Source organism: Pelophylax lessonae, assembly GCF_965119305.1.
Source record: "Pelophylax lessonae genome assembly, chromosome: 12".
NCBI classification, from domain to species: Eukaryota; Metazoa; Chordata; class Amphibia; order Anura; family Ranidae; genus Pelophylax; species Pelophylax lessonae.
The window spans coordinates 78,300,579-78,326,625 of NC_138779.1; the positions used below are offsets into that span (position 1 = coordinate 78,300,579).

At 43.4% G+C, this 26,047-nt stretch overlaps 1 protein-coding gene across 2 annotated transcripts in view; it reads left to right on the plus strand.

Moving 5' to 3' along the window:
• Positions 1-23,821, plus strand: part of SPSB1 (splA/ryanodine receptor domain and SOCS box containing 1) — a 36,056-nt gene extending 12,235 nt beyond the window's left edge. The window contains exons 2-3 of one of the 2 annotated variants that reach the window (XM_082273072.1): positions 10,917-11,729; positions 23,205-23,821. In XM_082273072.1, the coding sequence (XP_082129198.1) occupies positions 11,036-11,729; positions 23,205-23,332 (822 nt within the window). In that variant the 5' untranslated portion in view covers positions 10,917-11,035 and the 3' untranslated portion in view covers positions 23,333-23,821. The remainder of the gene's footprint in view (positions 1-10,916; positions 11,730-23,204) is intronic. The other variant, XM_082273073.1, reaches the window with a different exon arrangement.
• The last annotated feature ends 2,226 nt before the right edge of the window (positions 23,822-26,047 follow it).

Here is a 26,047-nt window from a genome sequence, read left to right on the forward strand (position 1 = left end):
ATGTATGTATGTGTGTGTGCGTATGTATATATTTCTCTATGGAGACCCTAGAGAATAAAATGGTGGTTGTTGCAATATTGTCACGGTATTTGCACAGCAGTCAAGTTTTTTTTTTTTTTTTTTTTTTTTTTTTTTTTTTTTACGGGTTTTATTTTCCCGGGTCTTCAACCACCCGGTGGAAGTGTCATTTGGGGTCTACTGGTGGGATGGGAGACCTGGGCGAGCCATGTGGCTGCTAAGCCACGTTGGTTGTCATTTACAAGTAAGCCAGCCGCCGCCTAAAAAGTACCAGGATGATGCCTCTAGCTGCAGGCATCACCCCAGTACAACCCCGTAAAGCTTAGGCCGCATATGTGTTCTGTCGGCGCTAAGGGGTTAATGTTTAAACAGAATTTGATAACGCTGATCATGTGTTCGGTGTAGAAATTCCCTTTTTACACTGTTTGACAGCCTCCCTTTGTGTGTGTGTAAATGACATACTCACCGGCCACTTTAGTACACCTGTTCAATTGTTTGGTAACACAAATTGCTAATCAGCCAATCACATGGCAGCAACTCAATGCATTTAGGCATCTAAACGTTGTAAAGACTACTTGCTGAAGTTCAAACCGAGCATCAGAATGGGAGAGATGGGATTTAATTGACTTTGAACGTGGCATGGTTGTTGGTGTTAGACGGGCTACTTTGAGTATTTTAAAAATTGCTGATCTACTAAAATTTTCACACAGCTATCGCTAGGGTTTAGAGCAAGGGTCTCCAAACTATGGCTCTCCAGTTGTTCATGGACAACAATTCCCTTCCCATCAGGCCTGGTCATATCTGTGGATGTCAGTTTTACAATGCTTAGTGGGACGTGTAGTTCAGCAACAGCTGCAGGGCTGTAGTTTGGAGATCCCTGGTTTAGAGTGGTCTGAAAAAGAGAAAATATCCAGTGAGCGCCAGTTGTGTGGAGGAAAATGCCTTACCAGAATGGGCAGACTTTTGGTTCGAGATCAAAAGGCAACAGTAACTCAAAATCACTTGTTACAACCAAGGTATGCAGAATACCATCTCAATTCATAACACATCAAACCTTGAAGCAAATGGACTATAGCAGCAGAAGACCCCACCGGGTCCCACTCCTGTCAGCTAACAGGAACCTGAGGCTACATTTCGCACACACCAAAATTGGGCAATAGAAGTTTGGAAAAATGTTGGCTGGTCTGAGTCTCGCTTTCAGCTGTGACTTTCAGATAGTTGGGTTAGAATTTGGCGTAAGCAGTATGAAAGCATGGATCCATCCTGCCTTGTATCAGTGATTCAGGGTGGTGGTGTAATGGTGTGGGAGACATTTTCTTGGTACACTTTGGGCCCCTTAGTGCCAGTTCACACTATAGTGATGTCTGACATTGCATGTGATTCGCACCGCTGTGCAAATTGCGTGCTATGTGAATTCAGCCATACAGATTATATGGCTGAATTTGCATTGCATTCAGACCAAAGTCGTGCAGGATGTTTTTTTTTTTTTTTTTTTGGTCCGCACCAGAATCGGATCGCATGCGATGATTCCTTTCTGAGTTGAGAGTTCGGACTGCAACATGCGAACAAAACTGGGGGTGTCATTAACTTTGTATTGACACTCCCAGCAGGTTGCATATGGCATTGTGAACTGCCTGCGAGTCGAGTGTGATGCGGGAATCTGCAGTGTATTCACAGGGTTCCCGCATTAAATCAGGGTGATCCGACAATTGAGCACCTTTTTAAATGCCACGGCTTACCGGAGTATTGTTGCTGCCCATGTCCACCCTTTATGACTACAGTGTACCCATCTTCTAATGGCTCCTTCCAGCAGGATAATGCACCATGTCAAAAAGCTCAGATCCTCTAGCCACTGGTTTCTTAACCATGACAATGAGGTCACTGTACTCCAATGGCCTCCAGTTTACCAAATCTCACTCCAATGGAGCACCTTTTGGCATGTGGTGGAACAGGAGATTCATATCATGGATGTGCAGCCGACAAATCTGCAGCAACTGCATGATATCAATGTTTCCAACACCTTGTTGAATCTGTCATGAATGAAGGCAAAAAGGGGGTCCAACCCTGTACTAGCAAGGTGTACCAAGTAGTGGCCGGTGAGTGTAAATTTTTTTTTTACTGCGGTTCTTTTATACTCGACAATCTTGAGTGTTGGTGATAACGGTAGTTTTATTTGCTTTAAGGGTCAAAAGTCAGTTACACAATTTAGATAATGGCTGCTTTTATTCAAGATTCTGTTTGTAAAATGATAGGAAGATTGTACAAATGTTTATATAAACGAATGTTTACCTCTTTGCTTTACATGGGTAAATGGTGATTAGTCTTTGGCCATAAAACCTGGTGATTCAGCTGAATTGAACATATTCGGTTCATGTATTGACAGATTTTGATATGTAGCAAGGCCAAAAGCTTTGTAAATAACGTTTGGGAGAGTCTTGGCATAGTCCAAGCATGACGGGACGGGGGAATTCTATCTTTGGGAGGTTTCCAGCAGAGCAGGCCTCAAAAGGTACAAAAATGACCTACGACTGACAAGTGTTATTTCCTATTGGTCAATTTAGTTTTATCTACTGGCACCCTTTAATTGGTTAGATGGTTTTCTTCTAAGGCCTCATGTACACTGCTACTTGTAAACGGACGTTTAGGAGCAGTTGGGCGTTTTTTTCAGAAGCCCCTGAGCCCTCCTCTGTTATCTTATCTGCCCATGTACACTGAGTCGTTTACAGTCATTTAGAGGCAGTTGAGTTCAGTGTCATTTTTTGGAAAGCAATTATTTGCGTTCAGGATGTTCAGAACGTGTGTTTACTGGCGTTTCAAATGCAAAACGCGGCCGAACGCAATCACCCGCGTTTAGCGCTTTCATTTTTCCTGTTTAAAGGGGAATGATTTTACCTCTAAAAACGGATCTGAGTGCAAACACCGGCTAAACGCAGCTGCAAACACGACACAATGGACCTTTTAAGCATCCTTTACATAGCTGTTAAATTCCAGCATTCAAAGGACTTTATAAAACGTCCCGTGTACATGTAGCCTAAAGGTGAACTAACCCTTTAAGGCTCGGGATCAAGCTCATACAAGTGCCCCCAAAGCTTGCTATGGGGCACGCAGCAGGGGGGGGGGAGCAGAGCGTGCTGGTGGGGGACCCCCAGGGCATGAAAGTATAGAGCCCCCCCCCGTTAGCATAATTTTAATTTTTCCGGAGCTCTATCGCTCTGGTCTCGGCTCCTTTGTGTGTAGACGATGCCGATGCTATGCCTGTCCAATTACAGAAAATAACGCTATTGGATAAACATAATGGCTTTATAAGTAGCACTTCCAGTTCTCTGTAACTAGGCCAGTTTTAAGGTGTGTCTGAATTGTACTACATTGTTGCATATTTGTCCATGTTCTGTTTCCTTTAAAATGTTGCATGTACAGGGATGTATCAGTTGATCTGGCCTAAGGACGGGAAGTGGATAATGACCAATCACTGGGAAATGTGCAAGATGTGCTGGATGTTTATTTTGCCCAGACAAACTGTTCCAGTGTCTATCCAGCTTATCTTTTATCTAGGTTTTGCTGGCTTTTGGTCACTATTATGACCTGAAAATCACCTGTGAATTAGCCCACTAATCAGGGAAAGTAATTTGCAGTCTAGAGACATCCCAGCCTAAAGCTAGATACACTGTACATTGTCTTTAGATTTACCAAAACCATATGAGGTCAAACCTAAGGAAAAAAAATCTAAACACTTTTTTTTTTTTTTTTTTATTTGTATAGTGTATCCAGCTTAAGACTTGGTTCACATTAATGTATGTTGGGGAATGTGTGTAAAATTGCGCATGTTTCTGAGCGCAGGCAAACACGCTGCTGTTTAGCAGACATGCAGGGGTGTTATTTTTTTATTTTTTGGCGCAATTTACCCACTACGCAATTTACCCACTACACTGTATGCAGAATGATGGCCGTAGGGTGGTTGTATTATCCTGACTGGGCATCGTGATGTCCAACAGGGTAATCACTTACCCTCAAGGGTGTACAAAGCAGCGTTTGGTAGTGCAGCGTGTCGCTCTGACACACATCTCTGATCTTGGTAAAGTGCCTATGACATAGGCTCTTTACCACGTGATCAGCTGTGTCCGATCACAGCTGGTCACATTGTAACCAGGAAGTGCTGTTTTATCGGCTTTTCCTCTATTCGCACTGACAAGGCACGAGTAGAGGAGAGCCGGTCTGCGCATCAGTGCAGACCCATCATGGATGCCAAACCCATTCCCATCGGGAATGCCTGTCAATGTGGCCCCATGAGTGCCCGAGAACTTATTGTTTTGGAACAGTGTTGTATGACCGCACAATTGTCATTGAAAATCCACCAGCGCTGAAAATTGGCCTGGGCAAGAAGGGGGTGAAAGTGCCTGGTATTGAAGTGGTTTAAAAAAAAAAAAGGGTCAGGGATTTCTTTCCCTGCATATCTTTCTTGTTGGGCAGGCCATGGAAATTAAGGAGTGTCCCATGCATGCAGCAGACGTTAAAGCCATATGGTTGAGCCATGTTTTTACCGCCCCCAAAGTCTCTCTTCCCCCCCATCCCTTAGCTGGAGAGGCAGCAGTCATGGTCTTGCATATGCTGTGACTGAAGCTAAAAGTATACCCAGGGCTTGACAAATCTCAGGAAGAGGACAGTGTGTTGGGATGGTGTGGTCGGTGTAGCTTTGTGGGCTCCATTCAGTGCTCACCTGACTTGCACGTGCCTTGTCAATGTGAGGAGAGGTGCCTGGGCAGTTGTCCGAGCCCCCCTGGCCTCCCTCCTTGCCATCCTCCAGACTACTGTAGTTCTTGCTGGCTTTCCTGTGTATGTCCTTCCTGGGAGGCTGACCTGTAGCTGGTCTCTTCCAGGCTGGGGGAGGATGTGGGATGGCACAGAAAGGCTGTCTTTGCAGAATCCTAGGTCAGAGTAGGCTGGCTTGGGGGTGGCAAGTTGGGTGAGAGGAGCACTGAATGGAGCAGGCAGTGTTGTCCCTGGAAAAGCAGTCCATGTCCCCGGGGGGGGGGGGGTGGGGGGGATGGAGGATGGATATCTAGTATTGCTTTAGGAGACACCTGTGTTTATATCCGTGAAACCAATTACCCATCAGTGTAAAGTTTAGCTTGAGTGATTAAAGGTCTTCTGATATGATCATATCTAGTAATTCTGACCTTGTTAACATAAACTTCTTGTGCAATCCAAAATGTACATTTTTGTTTTTTTTTTAAATGTTGTAATACAAAGAATAAGCAAGCAATAGCTTTCCGCTGTCCAAATTTTTTTTTTTTCTCACTTCACCCCCATTGAATGGACTTCAGCCCTGGCAGCATCTCAAGCTTTACTGTGAGGTATTGGTTTCCTATGATTTTTATAACTGGCAAAAAAAACTGTCAAACCTGTATATGTAAAATTAGCAATATAATGAATGCATTGATTTCTGGTGTCCTGAGCTGAAAAACATAAAGTGCATGTCAGGCAACAATCCTAACAAATGCAGTAGTTCTTTGCAATACAGAACAGCATGGTCTCCGTGTTTTTCCCCTCTACATGTACAGAAATAGTGGTTGAAAATCCAGAAATGCACTTGGCTCTTGAATTTCCTCTGAAATGCATCCTTTTTTTTTTTTTTGGGGACTGAAATTGCAACACTTGGGGTTAGCCCTGCCGAGTTGTTAAAGCCCCCCCCCGCATTAAAACTGACCCTGACTGACTTGTGTGACGTGCGACGTGCGACCTTGCCACTTGACTTCGACACGACTTGAAACCATGCCTGTGTAATCTTGTGGTCTATGGCTCTTAAGTCTCAATAAGTGGTGCAAAGACTACTTTGAAGTTGCTGTGACTTGAAGTCGCACAGGTATAAATGGTACTCATTGGAAATCATGGGGTACGACTTGTCATGCAACTTTGCAGTCCCAAGTTGCAGGACACGTTGCACAAGTGTGAAAGGGGCCTTGATGACAAATCTCTCAATTTTGTTTAAAAAAAAAAATGCAAGGTTTGCTGCTGGGTTTACACCTTTTTAGTAGATTCACACAGATGCGTGAAACGCACAGAAGGCGCTGCATTTCCCACATAGCAATCGCACGTGTGCATGCGAGCTGCTGCAGGTTTTAATTAAAACGGAACGCCTCAAAAGCAGGTTGCATAATGCATTGTTTGCCTGAGTCGGCTCCTCTGAAAAGTGTTGGCCCGGGTGCTGGCATGGTTTGAGTCAGTAGGGGATCGCAGTACTGAAGTACCTGGACTATATCTTCTGTGAGCTAAGTCTGACGGACAACTGGAGATTGCTCTGCAAACTGAGGAAGTTTGGTTAGTTTCTAAACCTTCAGGAGTCTGCTTTTGGTTCTGTCCATAAAAACTGGACTTACCTGGGTCTTACCCTGGACTCACCTCAGCGTGTTTCTTACTCCGGGAAAACTCCAGACATTGCAAGACGCATTTCAGCTTTTGTTTAGCAGACTGTCATCCCTCCGGGCTTGCATGCAGGTGCTGGGCCTGATGGTGTCCACCCTTCAGGCGTCTGTTTGCACAGTTCTACACAAGATCTCTGCTGAAGAGATTCTGGTGAAATGGGACCAGGATCCATGATTGCTAGGTGGCTTTGTTCTCTGGCACTTCAACAGGGAGAATCCTTTTCTCACCCTGTACTGGACGGTTGTCACCACAGATGCTTGGGTGGGGAGGCATCCTCAGCACAGATGTGCTCAGGGAGTCTTGATTCTGGCAGTCTGGACTGCCAATTAATGTTCTGGAAATCTGAGTGATCAGCCTTTGTTTGGCTCATTGGACAATTTGTCTTCAGGGGTATCCGGAATTAATTTGGACAATGCCATGGTCTGTCAATCACCAGGGGGGTACAAGTAGTGTCCTGGCGGCTTGGTGTGTAGCTGGTATTTTAAGGTGAGCTGGCCAATTAGTTCCAGCTCTCTCAAATTTCTGCCACGACGCCTGTGCAGGATCAAACCAGAAGGGATTCCGTCCAGACTGACCTCGTCGGTCTTGGTACACCGGTCGGGTACGGCTGGTTGCCTATGCTCCTTGGGAAAGCAGATCCTCGAAGAAACCCCAAGGACCAATCTTCCATCCTGCTTTACAGTTGTTGGATTTGAGGGCTTAGCTGTTGAATGCCAGGGGCTGAAGGATGGAGTTTGTCTGAGTCGGTGATTTCTACGCTGTTGAAAGTAAGGCAATCTACTTCTAGGAAGAGTTACCATTGTTTGTGGAAGATGTACATTGCATGGTGTCTCTTGGGGTTCATCCTCGCTCCATCTCGGTGGCTTGAATCTAGCTTTCCCTCCACAGGGGTTGCACAGAAATTTGGCCTGGAGTACCATCAAGAGCTAGGTATCGGCTTTAGCTTATTTTTTTTCCCCACTTAAAAGTGGTAGTATCCCGCTTTTTGACACTTTTACCTACAGGTAAGCCTATAATAAGGCTTACCTGTAGGTACAAATAATATCTCCTAAACCGGCACGGTCACTGCGCCGGAGCCGTCTCTTCTGGCCAATCACCGCGCCGGAGCCGCCGAACCCAGAAGACGGCGAGGGATCATGGCAGCGCCTGCAGCGATGTCCGGGGGTCCGTGTCGGGGCTTCGTTCTAAGGTAAGTTACACATAATGGGCTAGTATGCGATGCATACTAGCTGATTATGCCTTTGTCTTGCAGGTTTTTTTTTGGGTTTACAACCGCTTTAACTACCTTTAGCCTTGTACTCCCTGGTTAACCTTTTCTTCAGGGTCTGACATTTTGGTTTCTTTAGTGTGGGCTCCATTGCTGCCCTGGGATCTTTATGTGGTGCTGTCAGCTCTACAGAAGCCTCCCTTTTGAACATATTCGGGAGGTTTCCCTGCTTGCGCTGCCCCAGAAGGTAGCCACCAAAGAGAGGCCATCACCTCTGCGCGCAGTGTCTCGGAACTGGCGGAGTTATCCTGTCCACCTTATTGGTGATTCACGAGGATAAGGTGGTGCTTCGGCCCTGTCAGTCATTCCTTCCGAAGGTGGTGTCTCTTGACATTAATTTGAATGAAGACCTTGTTTTGCCTGCCTTGTGTCCCAGGCAAAACATCCAAAGGAAATTGCCTTGGATGTGCTCTGGGCACATAGGGTGTACCTGGCAGCTTTGGAGTCTTTTAGGAAGTCCAGCTATTTGTGTGCACGGAGAGACCACACAAAGGGTTGCGCTTCTGCGACCATTTCCAGATGGATCAGACAGACTGTGGTTCAGGCCTATTGCATCAGGGGTCAGGTTCCTCCTTTCCTAGTCAAGGAGCACACTACTAGGGCGCTTAGTGTCTTCTGGGCTTCCGTCCTCAAGTGTCAGTGATGCAAGGCTGCTACCTGGTCGTCTGTGCACACTATTACAAAAAATTTTAAAGTGAATGTGTTGGCATCTATGGATTCTTTTGGCCACAAGGTTTTGCTGGCTGCTGCTTAGAGGACTTGGCCCTCTTTAAGGGTGTGAGCTCCATGTTACTTGGTTGGCTATGGTTAGCCTTGGATTTTCTGCTGTTTTCCCACCCCTCATGTTTAACACTGCTTAACGTCCCAGTGGTTAAGAATCTGGAGCTGTCTGTCAATGAACGAAAGAGAATTGGATTTTTGACTTGCCGTAAAATCCATTTCTCTGTCCATTGACAGACACAGCACCCGCTCCTCTGGAGTTGGCTTTCTTCTGACGCTACTTATAACGAAACGGAGTGCCTATAGCTGAGTTCCCCTGGGACTGCCCACAGGCGTAGTCAAGCTTTTTCCTGCCTAGTATCCTACTCCTGTAGGGGGCAGTATAACCCAATTGCTAAGGATCAGGAGCTGTGTCCATCAATGAAATGGATTTTACAGTAAGACAAAAATCTTAATTTTTTTTTTGCCTTCTAAACAAGGGACAATTCTGAAACATTCTTTACTTTCCTGCTGCAAAACATGCCCAATAAAAAATCCTATTTTTTTTTGAGTGGGATTGCTACGGAAAGATCGGTCACCTAACTGAGATTTTGACACTTTTGGGGGGGACCAGTGACATTGCTACAGTAATGGTGCTAAAAATATGCATGGTTACTGTATTTAGGACACTGATTGTGCCTGGTGTTAACCCCTTCCCCTGCCAAATGGTTAAATGTGTCCCTAGGGCGTGCTTTCTGTGTGGGATAGGCTTGCTGGATGAACAGACCTGTGTTCCTAGAATGGGAGGAACACAGGATCCCTGTGTTCATTACTGACAGAACAGCAGTCTGTCGTGCTTACATCGACAGACCGCCATTCTGTCTCCACGGGGAGCGATTTGCGGCTGCAGGACCTGCTGATTGGCCCCCATGGCTAACTGGTGTGTTCGTGCCCCTGCTAGCTGTCTTGTGAAACGACGTACAGGTACATTGTTTCGTGAGACAGCTGACCTGCCGCAGTAGAAGTACAACGGCTGGTCAGCAAGTGGTTAACAGTGTTACATTTAAAGTTAATCTTCATTTTTTTTTTTTTTTTTCCCAAGCTATTGAGTCAGCAGCAGCTGCACAAATAAGGAACCTTTACTGGTATTTGGTGACAGTCAGCGATGTGGTCAGTTACATGATTCACATACAGTATACAGCCTGTGGAGAAAGTTACTTTATTAAATAGTACAAAGTGCAGTAATGGGCAACAACCTGGCTTTCAGCAGCTTGGAAAATCAAGCTGGACAAGACTGCTTAGCTACATGCTTCTTCTGTACTACCCTTTGCACATTTTTAAGCTCCAATATAGTTCCAAATGCAAATAACCTTTTTTTTTTTTTTTTTTTTTTTTTTTTCCTGAGCTGTATTGTGTAGACTTTTTAAAGATCAACCATTTAATTTACTCGGTAAACAGTACTTGTATTTTCTCCAAGGGCCTTAGGTTAGACTAAGGCAATGGATGAAGAAATAAAGGGCCTACACTAGGGGCCAGTTGGGTTCTGCTAAGGTGTAGACGGTGTGCTTTGTCCAGTCAGAATGATATAGTAGGGTTGGTGGTGTTGCAGTAGAGGGTAGACCCTGGCTTTGCTGTCCAGTAGGGGTTCCTGCCATGCGTAGTTGGGTCATTTTCAGTTTGCATATGTGAGGCCTTTGTCTTCCAAAACATTTTATTTCAGATGTGTTATGTATTTAGCTGCTTCTGTCTGGATTTCCGCTTTTCCAAATTATATTGAATCTATAAGCTTCAAAATATTATTCCTTTATATAGAATTACATTGTAGAGCTGGATCTTTCCACATGGTCTGCACTTGTCTGTGGTCTTTAAACATTAAAGTGATATTAAGCTTGTGGGGTGTTTTACCCCTAAGAGTAGCCCCTATTTTTGGGTCGCACCCCAGCGCTCCTGGCTCTTCCTGCTTGAGCAGTGCACCCAGAGACACTTTCCCTGGGGACACTGCATGTTCACTTCCAAGCCCTGGTCTATGCGTCCATAAGACGTGGGCTCTGCCCTGCCCTCATTGCCTCACTGGCTGATGACAGCAGTGTGAGCCAATAGGGACTCACTGCTGAGCCAATAGGGACCCGCTGCTATGTCAGCCAGTGAGGAGAGGCAGTCTCGTGACAGCTTAGCCTCTTGTGCATATTGCTGGATCAAGAGGCGGCTCAGGAGAGTATTGAGGGGGGGTCTGTGGGGGGAAGGTAAAGACCTTGAAGCCTTTACCCACTTGAAGCAAGAAACTGAACAGCAAGGTACATATTTTCTGCCATTCACATTTTTCAGAATGTGAACTTCTTTTTAATGGTTAATTTCTCAGCATCATTTTGTCCTAAGATGTAGCTTCTGCCCTGTCCTTGTCTGCTCTTTTGCTTCAGTGTAGCTAGGGTCTATTTACACTACAGTATAGTAAAATATGGAGTATGCTCCTTCAATCATTAACTTTCCTTTTTTTTTTTTTTTTCTGTATTAGGACAGCCTGGCCTGAATCATTAAGCTCCTGGGAACTTTTTACTGGACAGTGAACACGAGGGGGCTGAACATCTGGATGACCTTGCCTTTGGAACACTAGGAGTAAAACTGCATTGGATTATGGGTCAGAAGGTTACAGGAGGCATAAAGACAGTGGATATGAGGGACCCTACGTACAGGCCGCTAAAGCAAGATCTCCAGGGTCTGGACTACTGTAAACCTGCTCGTTTGGACCTCTTATTGGATATGCCACCAGTACCTTATGAAGTACAGCTTCAGCACTCGTGGAATAATAATGATCGGTCGCTCAATGTTTTTGTCAAAGAAGATGACAAACTTGTTTTTCACCGGCATCCGGTGGCACAAAGTACAGATGCCATTCGTGGCAAAGTTGGTTACACGCGGGGCCTACATGTATGGGAAATAACGTGGGTCATGAGACAGCGGGGGACTCATGCTGTCGTGGGAGTAGCAACAGCAGACGCACCACTACATTCTGTAGGATATACCACACTAATAGGCAGCAATGGCAAGTCTTGGGGCTGGGACTTGGGAAGGAACAAACTATACCATGATGGTAAAAATCAGCCAAGTAGAACATACCCTGCTTTTCTGGAGGCTGATGAAACCTTCATTGTGCCAGATTCTTTCTTGGTGGTACTAGACATGGATGATGGTACGCTGAGTTTCATTGTTGATGGACAGTACATGGGCACTGCTTTTAGAGGACTAAAGGGAAAGAAACTATATCCTGTTGTCAGTGCAGTTTGGGGCCACTGTGAAATTAAGATGCGTTATATCAATGGACTTGACCGTAAGTTTTTTCACTATCTTTTTGCTTCACTCTAGCATTATGTTGACTGCCCTTTTCATGCAATGTGGCCACCGGCTTTCCAGAGCAGTTTGCTGTATTAGGAAGGCGACTGGTTCTCCACTTCTCTCAGGGCAGAGCAAGTCTCCTGTGTTCAGTACACCCCAGTGGTGGCTAAGCCATGTTTACAGCAAAGGTGGTTTGTCAAACTGCTCTGGGAGTTTGCAGGCTATTCTGATTAGAACAGAATTATGTCACTAATACATTTTAAGGCTGCAAGGACTAATACAAATAATGATTTGAAGTGTAATATCAGAATTGCAACTGAGGCCGCCTATAGATGGTTTGACTCTCAACCAGTTCAGCAGAGTTTACATGCACTGATCACTAGTGACTTACAGCCACTAGCACTAATCACTGTCTTCAGGTGGGGATGGTTCCCCCCTAGCCCAACTTATCAATCGACAACCCCCCCCCCCCCCGGCTCAACCCATGGTTAAAGGAAATTTGCTCAGTCTTTGGCAGGCTCAATAAAAAATGGTTTCACATTGTGGAAGGGAACTGTGCAAACAAAACAGTGCAGTGTTAATTCCCTGATTGTAAATTGAACCCCAAAAATGTTCTCTAGAACCTGTCTCCTATCTGTTTTTTATTAAATGGAAAGTTTTGTAGTGCTGCCCCAAAACTAAACCAGGTGACAGTCCTTTCTGGACTACCACGGCCATGCAATTTAGCTGCCGGTGTCCTCTTCCCTCCTGCTGCTGTCTTGTCAGCAAGGCAGAGGGTAGGAGGAGCAGTCAGGCTGAATGGAGGGCAGGAGCTGTCCCACTACTAGTTAACAAGCGGCCGATTGATTGCTATGACATGGGGCAGTCCTAGCAACCCATCCCACCCTTATCAGAAGAAGTTGGGAAGCTTCTGCCCTTGATCCGGACCGATTGCTCCTCCTGCCCTCTGCTATGAAAGGTAGGACTAGAAGGGGAGCAGGAGGGATGATCACACTGATGTAAAGATAGAGGGGCTGTATGAAGGTGGGCTATGTACAGAATGGAATGCTATGAAAGGAGGGACTGGGATGTAATGTAGGTTTTGCAATAGAAAGGGGGTGCTATAATGGGGGGGGATTTGATGTAAAGGGGGTTGCTTTTATTTAGAGTGGCTTGGATTGGAAGGGGTATTATGTTGGAAAATATAAAAGGGGTGCTATAATGTTAATGGGGAGCAGTATTGTAAAAGGCAGGCTTTTTTATGTGAAGGGGGCTGGAATGTAAAGGGTCATCTGCGATGTTAAGGGGCAATAGCGGACATGAAATCTGGACCTCTACTGGATGAAATGTACTGACCGGACCTCTATGAATTTTAATTCATTACCTCTATCCTAGGCAAATGTGGTGGGTAGCTCTAGTCCCCTTGACTCCTGGTTTATTTATCATATAATCCCAGAAGTGAGTTGTGTGGGTTTTTTTTTTTTCTCCTGAGTGGCATGGAGGGGAGGAGAGCCGAACAAGGGTGTGGATAGGCAGACACTGTCCTTTTGCTGCATGTGGCTATCTTTACTGTGGGCAAGTAAAGCCATAGCTGTTAAATTTGCCCTGCATTCAGTGTAAAATATTGTGCATGCGCACTAGGTCCACATCTTGGCCACACGAAGCATAGTGCTTCCAGCCCTTTGTTTACATGTTGTAACAGCCAGCGGATGTTCGCTGCCACTGCTATAAAAGCATGCGCAAAATGGGCTGGAAATGCTGTGCTTCGTGCACGGGGATGACCGAGATGTGGACCAAACGTGCATGTGCAATACTTTATAATGAATGTAGGGCGGATTTGAGCGGCCATGGCTTTGCTCGCCCGGTGAATCTGGCCACATGCACGAAAAGAGTAATAAAACAGCCCAATTTTAACCTGTAAATAAAGATTAAGAACGAACATGCTAAATGGCATAAACACTCGTGTAAAAGCCTAAAGGGGCATCTTTGGAATTTTAGCAGGGTTTCCTGGAGTTCCTTACAGTGGAACTTTACCCAAAAGGGAATTTCCTTTTTTTCTTTTTCTTTCCTCCTGCCCCTGGAGCCCCTTATCTCTGATATTTGGGATTTTTTTTTGGGGGGGGGGGGGGGGGTTAGCAGGTACCTGATTTTGTAAAGTAACGGCACCAACTTCTGGCCGATTGCCGTGGCACTGTGAAGTTCAGGAACGCCCCCCGCAGTTTCTTGTGACTGCAAGACCCATCGTGCAGTGGGCAGCCGGCTGTGAAGCCAGAAGGATTTAGTCCATTGCCCAGTTAGGATGCCAGTGCCTGCATCCGAAGACAAGCAGAGTGGGGTTGGGTGAGGACATTGCTGGATCCTGGGACAGGTAAGAGTGTGTTTTGTGTAACAAGTGCAGCGCTATTGATTACAAAACGTCCAAGTCTCAAATGCAATGCTAAATTACTAAAATAATAACCACCAAATGATCAGAATCTAAGAATGTGAAGAAATGTATAATCCAAAAGTCCCAATATGTGTATTAATCCTAAATCCATTGGCTGTTGTCCCACAAAGTAGAACAGTTCTTCCAGTGTGACAGAGGGGGCCAGTCCACTAACCAAACATATCCAGAAACGACAGCCATAAAATGGTGAAACCCCTCTTGTGTTTATAAAGATATCTTCATTGTGCTCCCTTCACCATTCCGATACTCACCAGAAAGCTGCAATCAGACAAGCCCTGTAATGGTGTAGATCATAGTGTTGTAGACATGGCCTGTAATACTGGACCTACCATCACTGATAATATGGGGTTTACTGAACAAAGCTCCCCACCGGGAGCCACAATGATGCTAATATATTATAGTTTTTATTTAAGATCCGAGTAAATGTACAAATAAAAAATATTTTGGCCTAAAAAAACTTGCATGAGACTGCCGCTCCTATTACAAGGATTTGGCGGTGAAGACGTCGGCATGTAGGCCCCTTCCCAACAAGTTTTGTGTTCAAACACGTTGTCATAGGGATCTGCCTATCACTGACTTCTTGTATGTCATTTATATACCCAGACCTGGAAATTGCTAAACTTCTTAACCGGAAGTTGTAAAACCGCCATCTTGCCAGTGACCAGAAGTAACAGCCATGTTGTCGGATCAGACTGCGGTTCATTAAGTAAAGGATCTGCTTTCCCCTTAGCGCCAAACATCAATGCTATATTATAGGACCAAATCGACAACTAATTGATTATGAAAATAGTTGTCAACTATTTATATTGATTAGTTGGCCTGCATACAGATTACAGAATGAATTTAACATATCGGAAGACAGTGAAGTACACTGTATAAAGGTGTCAGTAAGTGCCTTAGAACTTGTGAATGTGTGAAGAGCAATGCCTCGTGGCACATGTTGTCCTGGGCAGGAAGTGAGTGGTTCTAAAGGCAGTTTATTTACCTTGCTATTGGGGCACTTTATACTATAGTTTGCAGCTTGCTTTTGGGGCACTGAAGGCAGGAGGTGCCAGAGGCCTCAGGGGGACCCCAGAAGAGGAGAATCAGGACTGCTCTGTGCAAAACCATTATACACAGCAGGTAAGTATACAAGGTTTGTTGTTTTTTTCTTTTTAATCTGCCCTACAAATTGGCCAAAAGGCATAAATGCAAAACGTGCAACAATAAAGCATAAAGCAAACTGCATAGGCGTGAACCGAGTCTTATGCTGGCCATACACATTGTTTTTTCGGACGAGCATATTCGTACAACAAATCTTCGTACATTCACTGAATAAAAGAATGTCATTTGAAAATTTCACTTGCTTTTAACATTCAGTTTTAAAATCAATGTGATTTCTGAACGAAAACTACATACATTGTCTGAAAATTCCTCTGACCAAGAAATTTTCTATTCTTTCGAATCTTCCCATTACTGTGAATGGGGGTCAAACCCACGTTCATTTTCAGCGATTTGAAAATTGAACCAATGTTCTTAAAGAAAAAAAAAAAAAAAAAAATTCAAGACCTTGTGTTTGTATGGCCAGCATAAGTGACAGCAGGCGCAGGGAGCTTTTATCCAAGCCACTTGCCTATGACAAGGGAGTCTGTCATACATCATATTACAGTTCTGTCTGAAAATCAGTCTTTATTTAAAAAAAAAAAAAAAAAAAAATTTGATCCGAGTCGGATATTTACCAGATTGAGCCTCTAATAGTGTATCTACAGTATATCGCTTCTGTCGTCTCAGACTGGGTTAGAGACTTTGCTCTCTAACCATATAGCTTGGATTTACCACTGAATATAGATAATTTTAATATATATAATTTTTTTTAAGGTTTTGATCTGATCTAAATATTAATTGGCCAACTAATTATGAAAATTAGTTGCAGCCCTCATATTATCAAAGGTCACAAATGCATGCAATTACAAAAGGTATGCTTTTACTAGATTACTGCAGATTGCCTGCAAGTTATAATAGCGGCCCCCACCACTCCTACGCAATGGACTAAAATGTAGGTAATGCATAGATGTAGTAGTTTACATTCATGTGTACAGATAATTTGGTAATCCTAAAAAGCCAAGTATACATACAGGACATGCAAACGAAACCCCAGTATGTGGTTATCAAACAGACAATTTAACAAACATAATGCACTAAAAATATCGTACCATACATCAGACAATTCCATAAAGTATGCATACATACACACTATGGGTTTTGTGCATAAGTTAGGTCAGAAAATTATAAACCCAGGGTGACTGTATATAATTCTTTAGCTGTTATCCAAGAAGCAGTTAATGTCCGAATCTACATTTAAGGCCTTTAGGGACCAGGCAACCCAGTTAATGTACCCACTGTCTCCTTTCTAATCACCTCCCTCCTTGCTGGTGCCTCGCCAATGTGATTTTACTACATCAATCCCCACAAACTTCAATTGACTCATGTTCCCTCCTATAGAACCTTCATAAGTGGGCCGATGAAGCTCCTTTAAAACATCTTTTCTCTTTCGTTCATTGACAGACACAACGCTCCATAAATCATAACTAGTGGGTTATATTCCCTCCAGCAGTAGGACTAGGCAGAACAAAACAAACCTGGCTACGCCCATGGGCCTTCCTCAGCTGGTATACAACCCCCCCTGCTCTAAGTAATGTCATCTTGGACCTTCCCGCCTTTAGGCTTCAATATGGCAAATTTGCAAGGCGACTACTTGGTCGCCCGTGCATACTTTCACAAAATTCTAGAAGGTAGATACTTTGGTATCTGCGGATGCTTTTTTTGGCTGCAAAGTTTTGCCAGCCAAAGAGGGTGGTTAAAGGTGGTTTAAGAGGGTCTGTTCCCTCTTGAGGGGTGTGGTTTTACCTTTATTTGCAGATGGGGCTCCTGTGTCCTGGTTAATAGGCTCTTCTGCTTAGCCTTGGGTTATTTTTCCCACCCCTCATTTTCCTTTTGGCACTGCTTTTGGGCGTCCCACTAGTAATGATTTATGAAGCGCTGTCTGTCGAACGAAAGAAAATGGGATTTTTAGTACTTACCGATTCTATTTCTGAGTTAGACAGACACAGCACCCACCCCTTTATGGAGTTCTGATACTTCTAAATACTGCTTGCTACTAAACTGATTACCTAGAGCAGAAAGGGGGGTTAAATACCAGCTGAGGATGGCCCATAGGCATAGCCAGGTGTCTTTTTGTTCTCCCTAGTCCTACTCCTGAAGGAGGCAGTTGAACCCTCTAGTTATGATTCATGGAGCGCTGTGGCTGTCAAACTTCGCAATGGATTTTACGTTAAGTACAAAAATCCTTTATATAATGTGTGTATGTATGTGTCCCCTTAGTCGGTCACAAAGACGTCTGATGGTGTCCTAATTGATTTTTTTCTGACATGGGTATTCCAACATGTATAGGATATGCCTGGTATTGCATGTAAAAATCCTCCACATAGTATGACTTATGAATGGTGTTGGAATGGAATTGGGTAAATTTCCGTACAGTAGTTTGTCTCTCTGCATATGAATAACTTCCTAACATTTTAGGAAACCTTTTACAGACAGTAGCAAATCGACAGGGAAACATTACGCAGTACAAAACGAAGAACCTGTAAAGGACAATTTTTGCCCGTTCATTACCAATGTTTCAACTCAACACTTCCAAGTTAAAAGGACTATGAAACATTGGGGAATCTTGGAAAATGACCCTGTCCTTAAGTGACTTCTACCTGTATAACCCCAAGTCGTATTTAAGAGGGCTTTGACTTTAAGGGATAGATTAGCACCCTTTTTTTTTTTTTTTTTTTTATAGATCTGAAGGGTTTCTTCCCCTGTAGTATCATATCCAGAGAGACTAAAACTATCCGGCAGTGTACCCAATTCCATTCTAACGCCACTCAGAAGTCCTATGTGGATGATCTTATAACCTGCAATACCAGGCATATTGTATACATGTTGGAATGCTCATGTCGGAAACAATATATTGGGAGAACCATCAGACTTCTTCGTGACTAAGGGAACATGTATACAACATAGAGGTTTTAAGGAGCATCATTTCTTGGCCCACTTTGGAAGGCTCCATAGGAGGCATGTGAGTAAATTGAAGTTTGTTGGGCTTCATATAGTAACCACATTGGCGAGGCACCAACAAAAGAGGGAGGTGTCTAGAAAGACGGTGAGTACATGAAATTGGTTGCCTGGGGTCCCTAAAAGGCCTAAATGTAGATTTTGACAGCAACTGCTTCTTGGATAAGAGCTAATATACATTCATTGATCCTGGGTTTATCATTTTTCTTACTTGTGATATTAAATATGAAAAAATTAAGGGTTTTTAGAACTATAAATTGTATAGTTTTTTAAATTTTATAGGTTTTTACTGAGGCATTTTTAGATGAATTTTTATATATTATGGTTTTGTGCATATGTATACTTTATGGAATTGTCTGTATGGTACAATTGATATTTTAGTGTATTACGTTTTTGTAACTTGTCTTATACCCACATCCCACATGCTGGGTTTTCATTTGCTTAAGGAATTTGCATGTCCCGTATGTATACTTGGCTTTTTATGATTACCAAATTATCGGTATACTTGAATGTAAAATACTGCTATGCATTACCTTCTGGGTTTAATTTTAGCCCATTGAGTAGAAGTGGTGGGGGCGCGATTATAACTTGCGGGCAATCGGCAGTAGTATAGTAAAAGCATACCCTTTGTAATTGCATATATTTGCGACCTTTGATATTGTAGCATTTATGTTTGGCTCTAAGGGGAAAGCAGATCCCTTTACTGAATGAACCGCACTTCCGATCTCCGACAATATGGCAGTTTTGTTACTTTCGGTCACTGGCATGATGGCGGTTTCACAATTTCCAGTTAAGAATTTTAACAATTTCCAGGTGTATGTATGTATATACAAACGACATCAGTGATGGGCGGATCCCAGTGACAACGTGTTTGAACAAAAAGTGTTGTCAAGGGCCTACACGCTAACGTCTTGACCGCCGCATCCTTGTGATAGGAGCGGCGGTCTTTCGTGAGCTTTTTGTGGCCAAAATCTTATTTGTTCATGTACTCCTTATATTACTATCATTGTGGCTCCCAGTGGTTAGCTTTTTTGTGCAGTACGCCCCATGTGATCGTAGGTCCAGCATTACAGGCCATGTATACAACACTATGATTGACCCCATTACAGGGCTTGTCAGATTCCAGCAGCACAATGAAGATGCCTTTATAACACTAGATGTTTCACGATTGTTTTATTTCTGTTTCCTGATGTTTGCGTGAATTGGCATCCTCTGTATTACACAGGAGGAACTGTTCTACTTTGTGGGAGACCAGCCAATGGATTTGATTGCTACACATATTGGGACTTTTTGGAATGTGGGTGTATCTCTCCACATTATCTGATCACTTCACGTGATTTTTTTTTTTTTTTTTAGTCTGCATTTGAGACTTTTGGACGTTTTTATGATCATTAGCACTGCACTTATTTTAATGTACACTGCTATTGGGTTGTATATACTTTTTTTTTTTTTTTTTTGTGTGCTAGCTGCTACCAACAATATTTACATATAGCGCTCACTTCACATTAAGACTCCATTCACACTACTGCGACTGGTCAGCCTGACAAGTCGCGGTCCATTGTGTGCTACGGGAACAGTTCTAATAGGAGCGACTCAAGTTGCTCCGACTTAGAAAAAGGTTCCTGTACTACTTCGGGCGACATCAGAGCAACTTATTATTTTAATCATTTATTATATGAAGTCTGTGCAAGTCACGGTGCACGTGACTTCACAGGTCGCCCCCGAAGTCATGCCGCGTTAGTGTGAACCGGCACTTATAAAGTGTGTTGTGCATTTTGTTTTGTTTTTTTTTTCTTCGCTCTAATGACAAACACATTATACTTACTACTCTGTGCAGATGGGATTCTCCTCTTTGGTGCTCGTGGCCCCTCCCTCCTGTTTTCCCCCATAGCAAGCAGCTTGCTATGGGGGCACCAGAGCTGAGTCACAACTCCATGTCCTTTAAGAAATGGAGCCACGACCCGGCCCTGCCCCCTCTCTCCTGATTGGCTGTCTGACTTTGACAGCAGCGGGAGCTAAACGTACCGTGCTACTGTCCCAGCCAATAAAGAGTACCAGACAGCTGAGAAACCTGAGCCAGTCTCTATCCAGCGATGCTGCAGGAGTAAGTATGAGGGGGGGGGGGGGGGTTTAACAGGTGTAGCCAAGCTAAATTGATCTTGTAACTATACCACTAAGGGTTTCCCTACTCTTAAAACTCTTCAGTATTTTGGCAGATTTGTTTAAATTGCAAATGGTAGAAAAGTTGGATAGGATGGTCTTTAGACAAATACTGATGAGCAAGACCCATACCAATTACCAGTCCAATTTCAGATGGAAATCCTTAGTCGGATCTCTTCATGGGGGTGTTTATGATCAGAAAAGGCCAAGAATGCCATTCCTAGCTCAGTGATGCCTTACTTTGTAACAAATAAGGAAATATCAGTGGAGTTAAGACCCGGTCCACACTAGCGCGACTTGACAGCCTGACAAGTCGCACTCCCTCGCAGTCCATTGACTTCTACAGGACCCGTTCTAATAGGAGCGTCACGTCACTCCGACTTAGAAAAAGGGTCCTGTACTACTTCAGGGCAACCTTGGAGCGACTTGCATAGACTTCCATTATGTGAAGTCCATGCAAGTTGCTCTGAAGTCGTGGTGCATGGGAATGCACAAGTCTCCCCCAAAGTGGTACAGAGTCGTGTCGCCCCAGTGTGAACCGACTCTATAAATGGTCACTTTCCATCATCCCTTAGATTTATTTTTCTCCTATTTTTGTTTACTTAAGTAACCGTTTTTGCACCTAGAAGTCTATTTCCAGGCTATATAGGTTTTGCAAGCCAGGAAACCATTATCCTCAGTGTGCCATCTCAATATTTAATGGGATTTATTTGCTTTCCAGGCTTCTGCAAACTTTTTTGCTGTGCCTGGTGAATAGGCAGATCTCTTTCCGAGGTTATCCCTGAGGGATTGCAGGTCTGTTCAGTCTTGCAGAGTCTTCTTGAATACTCCTACTGAACTACTTTCAGAAATGGATTTGTTTTGAAGTGAATGAAGGTAAATGCTTTACTTGGTTTAAACTCTGGGGGTGGATGCCCTGGCTGTTCAAAGGAATTTTTCCCTGGCCTGTGCCAAATGAGCAGTCTGAGATTCTCATCCTGGATACTGAGAGGACTTAAAAGCAGAAGATATTGCCAGACCAAGTTGTGGGGTATTGTACTCCAAAGCAGGAAAGGCAGCAAGGAGCATATATAGAAATCTGGAAAAGTTATTCCACCTAATTATCATCCAACTAAAGGAGCAAATTCAATGTATTGCTCTAGATTTCCTTCAGTGAGGCCTAGAAAGGCTTTGCCATAGGTACCTAGATAGCTGTGCCTTTGACAAAGAAACATACAGGAGCTGTTGGTGACGCCCAAAATATGCTAGTTACTTGACTGAATTTGGCTGGAATACTACAGTCTTCCCTGGCACACATGCTTAGTTTGAGTGGTATGTATTTAGTCAGTGGCACAACGGTATGACAGCCAGGGAGCAATCTCAAAAGGAGAGGTTGTTGGTGGTACATATCTAATCTCACAGCTGTACATTTATGCCTAGTTCGCATGCTGGGAATAATCTGATCGTTGGTACACGGCTTTCCAGAGCCGATCAGAACAGTCATGTGAAATTATTCGAAGGGACAAACATGAAAGTCTTTCTTGTACAATAACAGAATGATTGTCCTGTAACTGCTACAGTATTTGTAGAAGTGTGGCAAAGACCATTCTCGGAAACAAAAGAATACATTACTTCACAACACTTCTGAATTCTGTCCGAGAATTTTTGCAACAGATTTAGGAACCTATTTTTCAATAGACTAGCATGCAAGAAAACCAGGACGATTATTCATCCGATATTTTCAACTTGTACCAGGCATAAGATGAGTTCATACTTGTTCGTTTTTTTTTTTTAAATGTTTTTTGCATGTTTAACTTGGATTGTGTGTTAAGGCAGTTAATTCAAATGATTTAAGACACAAACCATTTATGGCAATGCAGTGTGTGATTTTGGGGTTGCATTGCCTTCAACCTGAATGGCACCACAGTGCAATAACATGCATTTAAAAGTACAGCCAAAGCTTGTTTGGCTGTACTTCTGTGGATCACAAGAGTAAAGTTTGCTGGAGCCCGCTGTTGTCTGACATCACAGGGCTGGTCTAGGCTTGGGGAAACATCATGACCAGATGGTCTGGATCCACCCAGGAGCCTGGACCCCCACCTGGCTCAGCCTCTCAGCAAGCGAGAGCCTGAGCCAGCTGCTCCCACACCGTTCACAGCCCAGTGATCATGGGGCAGAGCAGTGATTTGAGTCACCAGCTCTCTGCTCAGCACTGAGCCAGTCAGCAGTGTTTGATCACTCAGTTCTCAGTCTTGGAGCCAGCAGTGGACAGATGCTGCATCCACCTAAAGTCACTGCTGTGGGAGCCTGCTGCTGTGTGAAAAGCTGAATGCGGACAGAACACTAAATAAAAGCTGCCCTTTGCAGGCCCCTTTTCGCTCATGGCCGACCTGAATTTTGGTGAATAGCTTGGATGAGAAGAGTTTTTATGCTAAAAACTTTGTAGACAGGCCTTCTAAATTAAAATGTTGCCTTGTTAATTACAAATGCAGGATAACAATTTACCTTGCACCTTTTCTGAAATCGGTCGGGGTTGTTTCTGCTATATACTCTAACTAGTCGTCAGTCCAAGCTAAAACGAAAGGTAGAGGTGAAGTGAGTCCTTGATCAGGCTGTGTGATCGAAGTGGCCGGGATCAAAAGATTAATTATGCATAGTTCAAACACTTTTGGTTGCAGCCATGTATCCACACTGTATATTTGCATTAAGGTGGTCTTAACTAAGCAGTTGGGAGTGTAAGCTCATCGGAACTATTTCTACTGTGTAGTATTGGTTTGTTTAATATATATATTTTTATTTTTCTTACAGCTGAACCTTTGCCTCTAATGGACTTGTGTAGAAGGTCTGTTCGTATTGCATTGGGAAAAGAGAGACTAAATGAAATCCAAGCACTTCCGCTGCCAGCATCTCTCAAAGGCTACCTACTTTATCACTGACAAGCCATGCAGGACTGTAATGGACTGGTCACCTTGAACCCAGTGCTATGCATCCCAAGGCTCCACTTTTGTCCTTAATGCTTGCTGGTAGGAAGATAGCGGTACAGATTCCTCACTTGCATGCCTCTATCTATGAAATACCTCCAGGACCCTTTCTTCTTGGACCCTGCGACAAACTCTTTTCCTTTGAAGGATATTTACAACGCGTGACTTAAGTGGTTCATGTTTAATATATGAAATGACTGATCTATTTTTTAATGTAATTGTCTACTTCTGAACAGGAAGCAGGCTTGTTTTCATATGCCCTCTTTATGGGCTCTTATGTGTCTAAATTTTAAATGTTTGTTTGTAGTTTACCTGCCATTGTACCTAGACACTAAGGTCTGATTTCGGTCTCCATTCTAAAATACATGGGTTCATAACTGTTTGTTGCCCAATTACAGACCTCTTCTGTTTACATTAGACTGGAAGCTTGTAGAGCCCTTCTAGATCCCCCCCCCCCCCCTTGGTTTAGAATGATCAGTGCATAGTTTAATCTGAGAGCACCCCTTTACAGACTCATAGTCCCATCATCCTACTACGGGATGTAGGAGTTGTAGTAGCCCAATGTTTCTACTACACGAAGTGGAAATTGTACAATCTTCATTTGACTACCGGTGTTCTGGTCATGACTAATTGCATGGTATTGATTAACAGAAAGTTGCCCTTACACCTTCAGATACAAGTGCAATGCAAAAACACAAATTGGGAAGCTTCTTGCTTGGATTAGCCTTGTAATGTTTTGCATTTAAGCTTGCAGCTTTCTTGGTATCCATATTGTAAGTGGAGAGCTAGTTTTGTCATTGATCTTGTACCATGTTTCAGTCCATTGAACAGTCGGCGGACCTGATGACACATTTTGCTTAGTGCCACACTTTCCCAGACGCACATGCTTGCTGCCTTGACCTCATAACCACTTGAGTAATACATTCATCCCTTTTTGCCTTCACTTTAAATGCTGCACAGATCAAAATGGGGTAAACATAATTGCACAGGTACAATGGCTAGGTTTTTATGTATGTTGGGTATGTGAATTTAAAGAGCACCTTCTGCCTTTTCACATGAGAGGCAGCCTTATTGTGGGTGGAACAAATATGTGAACGCAGCTGCGGTCTTCTCAGTGATGCGGCTAGTTAATCGCAAATTCGGGCCTTTTATTGGCCTGGCCCACAGAATGGCTTTGTCAGCTGTGTTCAGGTCACAGGTGCCAAAACGCTGCTGTAGGGTACGAAAAGATCAGACTTTAAATTTTAAAAAGTGCACATTGGTGCCAAGACTGTAAGGGGTAGATCAGGTACCAACCTTTTTCTTGCCTATAAGCTAACTTGTCTTGCTGGTAAGGACACTTGCTGTATTGCACAAATAAGAGGGATTTGTAAAAAAAAACTTCAGTTTTTTTTTTTTTTTTTTCTGCCTTCTGATACTTTCAGCGCAAGTCGTCTTCCACCTCACAAAGTGGCTTTAGAGAGTCTCCCTTCTGTCTTCAGTTGTCTGTACAGTTTTAATTTCTTTGTAATTGTGTAGATAATAAATTCTGTAATAAAGAAATAGTTTATTAAATATAAATTATGTAGTACATGTCTGCCATTAATCAAACGAATGATGCTATAAGGTTACTTTGAAGGATATTTCACAATACAGACTTTTCAAGAACTGATTTACTTTGGGTATTTTTTTTCTACATTGAGAAGTATTTACTGTATGTTTTAACCCCTTCGCAACCACTCTATAGCTGAATGGCCACTACAGCACTGCTGCCTTTTGACTGTCATGACATGCTCATGCTACCTGCGCACCCTCTGTGGCGTTTATTGGCTGTGATCGGGGAAAAGAGCCTATCATGGCGGCTCTTTACCAGGTGTTCAGCTGTGTCCAATCGCAGCTGATCAGGGATGTAAACTGGATTTGCCGGTTGTTGGAAATCATCCCCTTTACGCAGACAGGGGAGAGAACTGAAAACCAGCAAATCCACATGGAACATTGCACTGACAATCAGGGAACTAATCATCTGTGTCCTGATAATCAATCAGTGCAGACCCATCAGTGAAGGAGAAATATTACTTATGTACAAATGTTATAACTGATAGATTTGTTTTCTTCTTCAAAAAGTTGTCTTTTTGTTTAGCAAAAAATAAACCCAATGGTGATTAAATACCACCAACACCAAAAGAGAGCTCTATCTCAAATGATTAAATTTTAGTTTGACAGTTATGCGATCATGCAACACTCTACCCAAAGTGCAACAGCGCTGGTGCTGAAAATTGGCCTGGGCAGGAAAAGGGTGAAGGTGCCCAATAAGCAAGTGGTTAAAAACAAAGATTTCTAGTGCAACTTCAATACTTTTGTATTAGAGCTGAGAATGGTGAGATTCCCCTCATTTCCCAGTACTGAGTGATATCCTTTTGTTTGTCCCATTTGGAGAGAAAAAGTTAACCTTTACAAGAAAAAAAGTGCTTTTACCTGCAAAAAAATGTACTACCGGTACTGGAAAGCATTGCACCAGGGATCAGCAGATCTCAGATGCCATGCAGGTCTTCTGCAGATGGTCAGTGTAAGCCTCATACAAGCAGGCAGTTTACACACTGACAGGAAGAATTCATAACCTACCACAGCTGCCGGTACTGGTAGCCTGTTCATTTACAGGACCCTAAATTGTATGCCTGGGCCTTCTTTTTT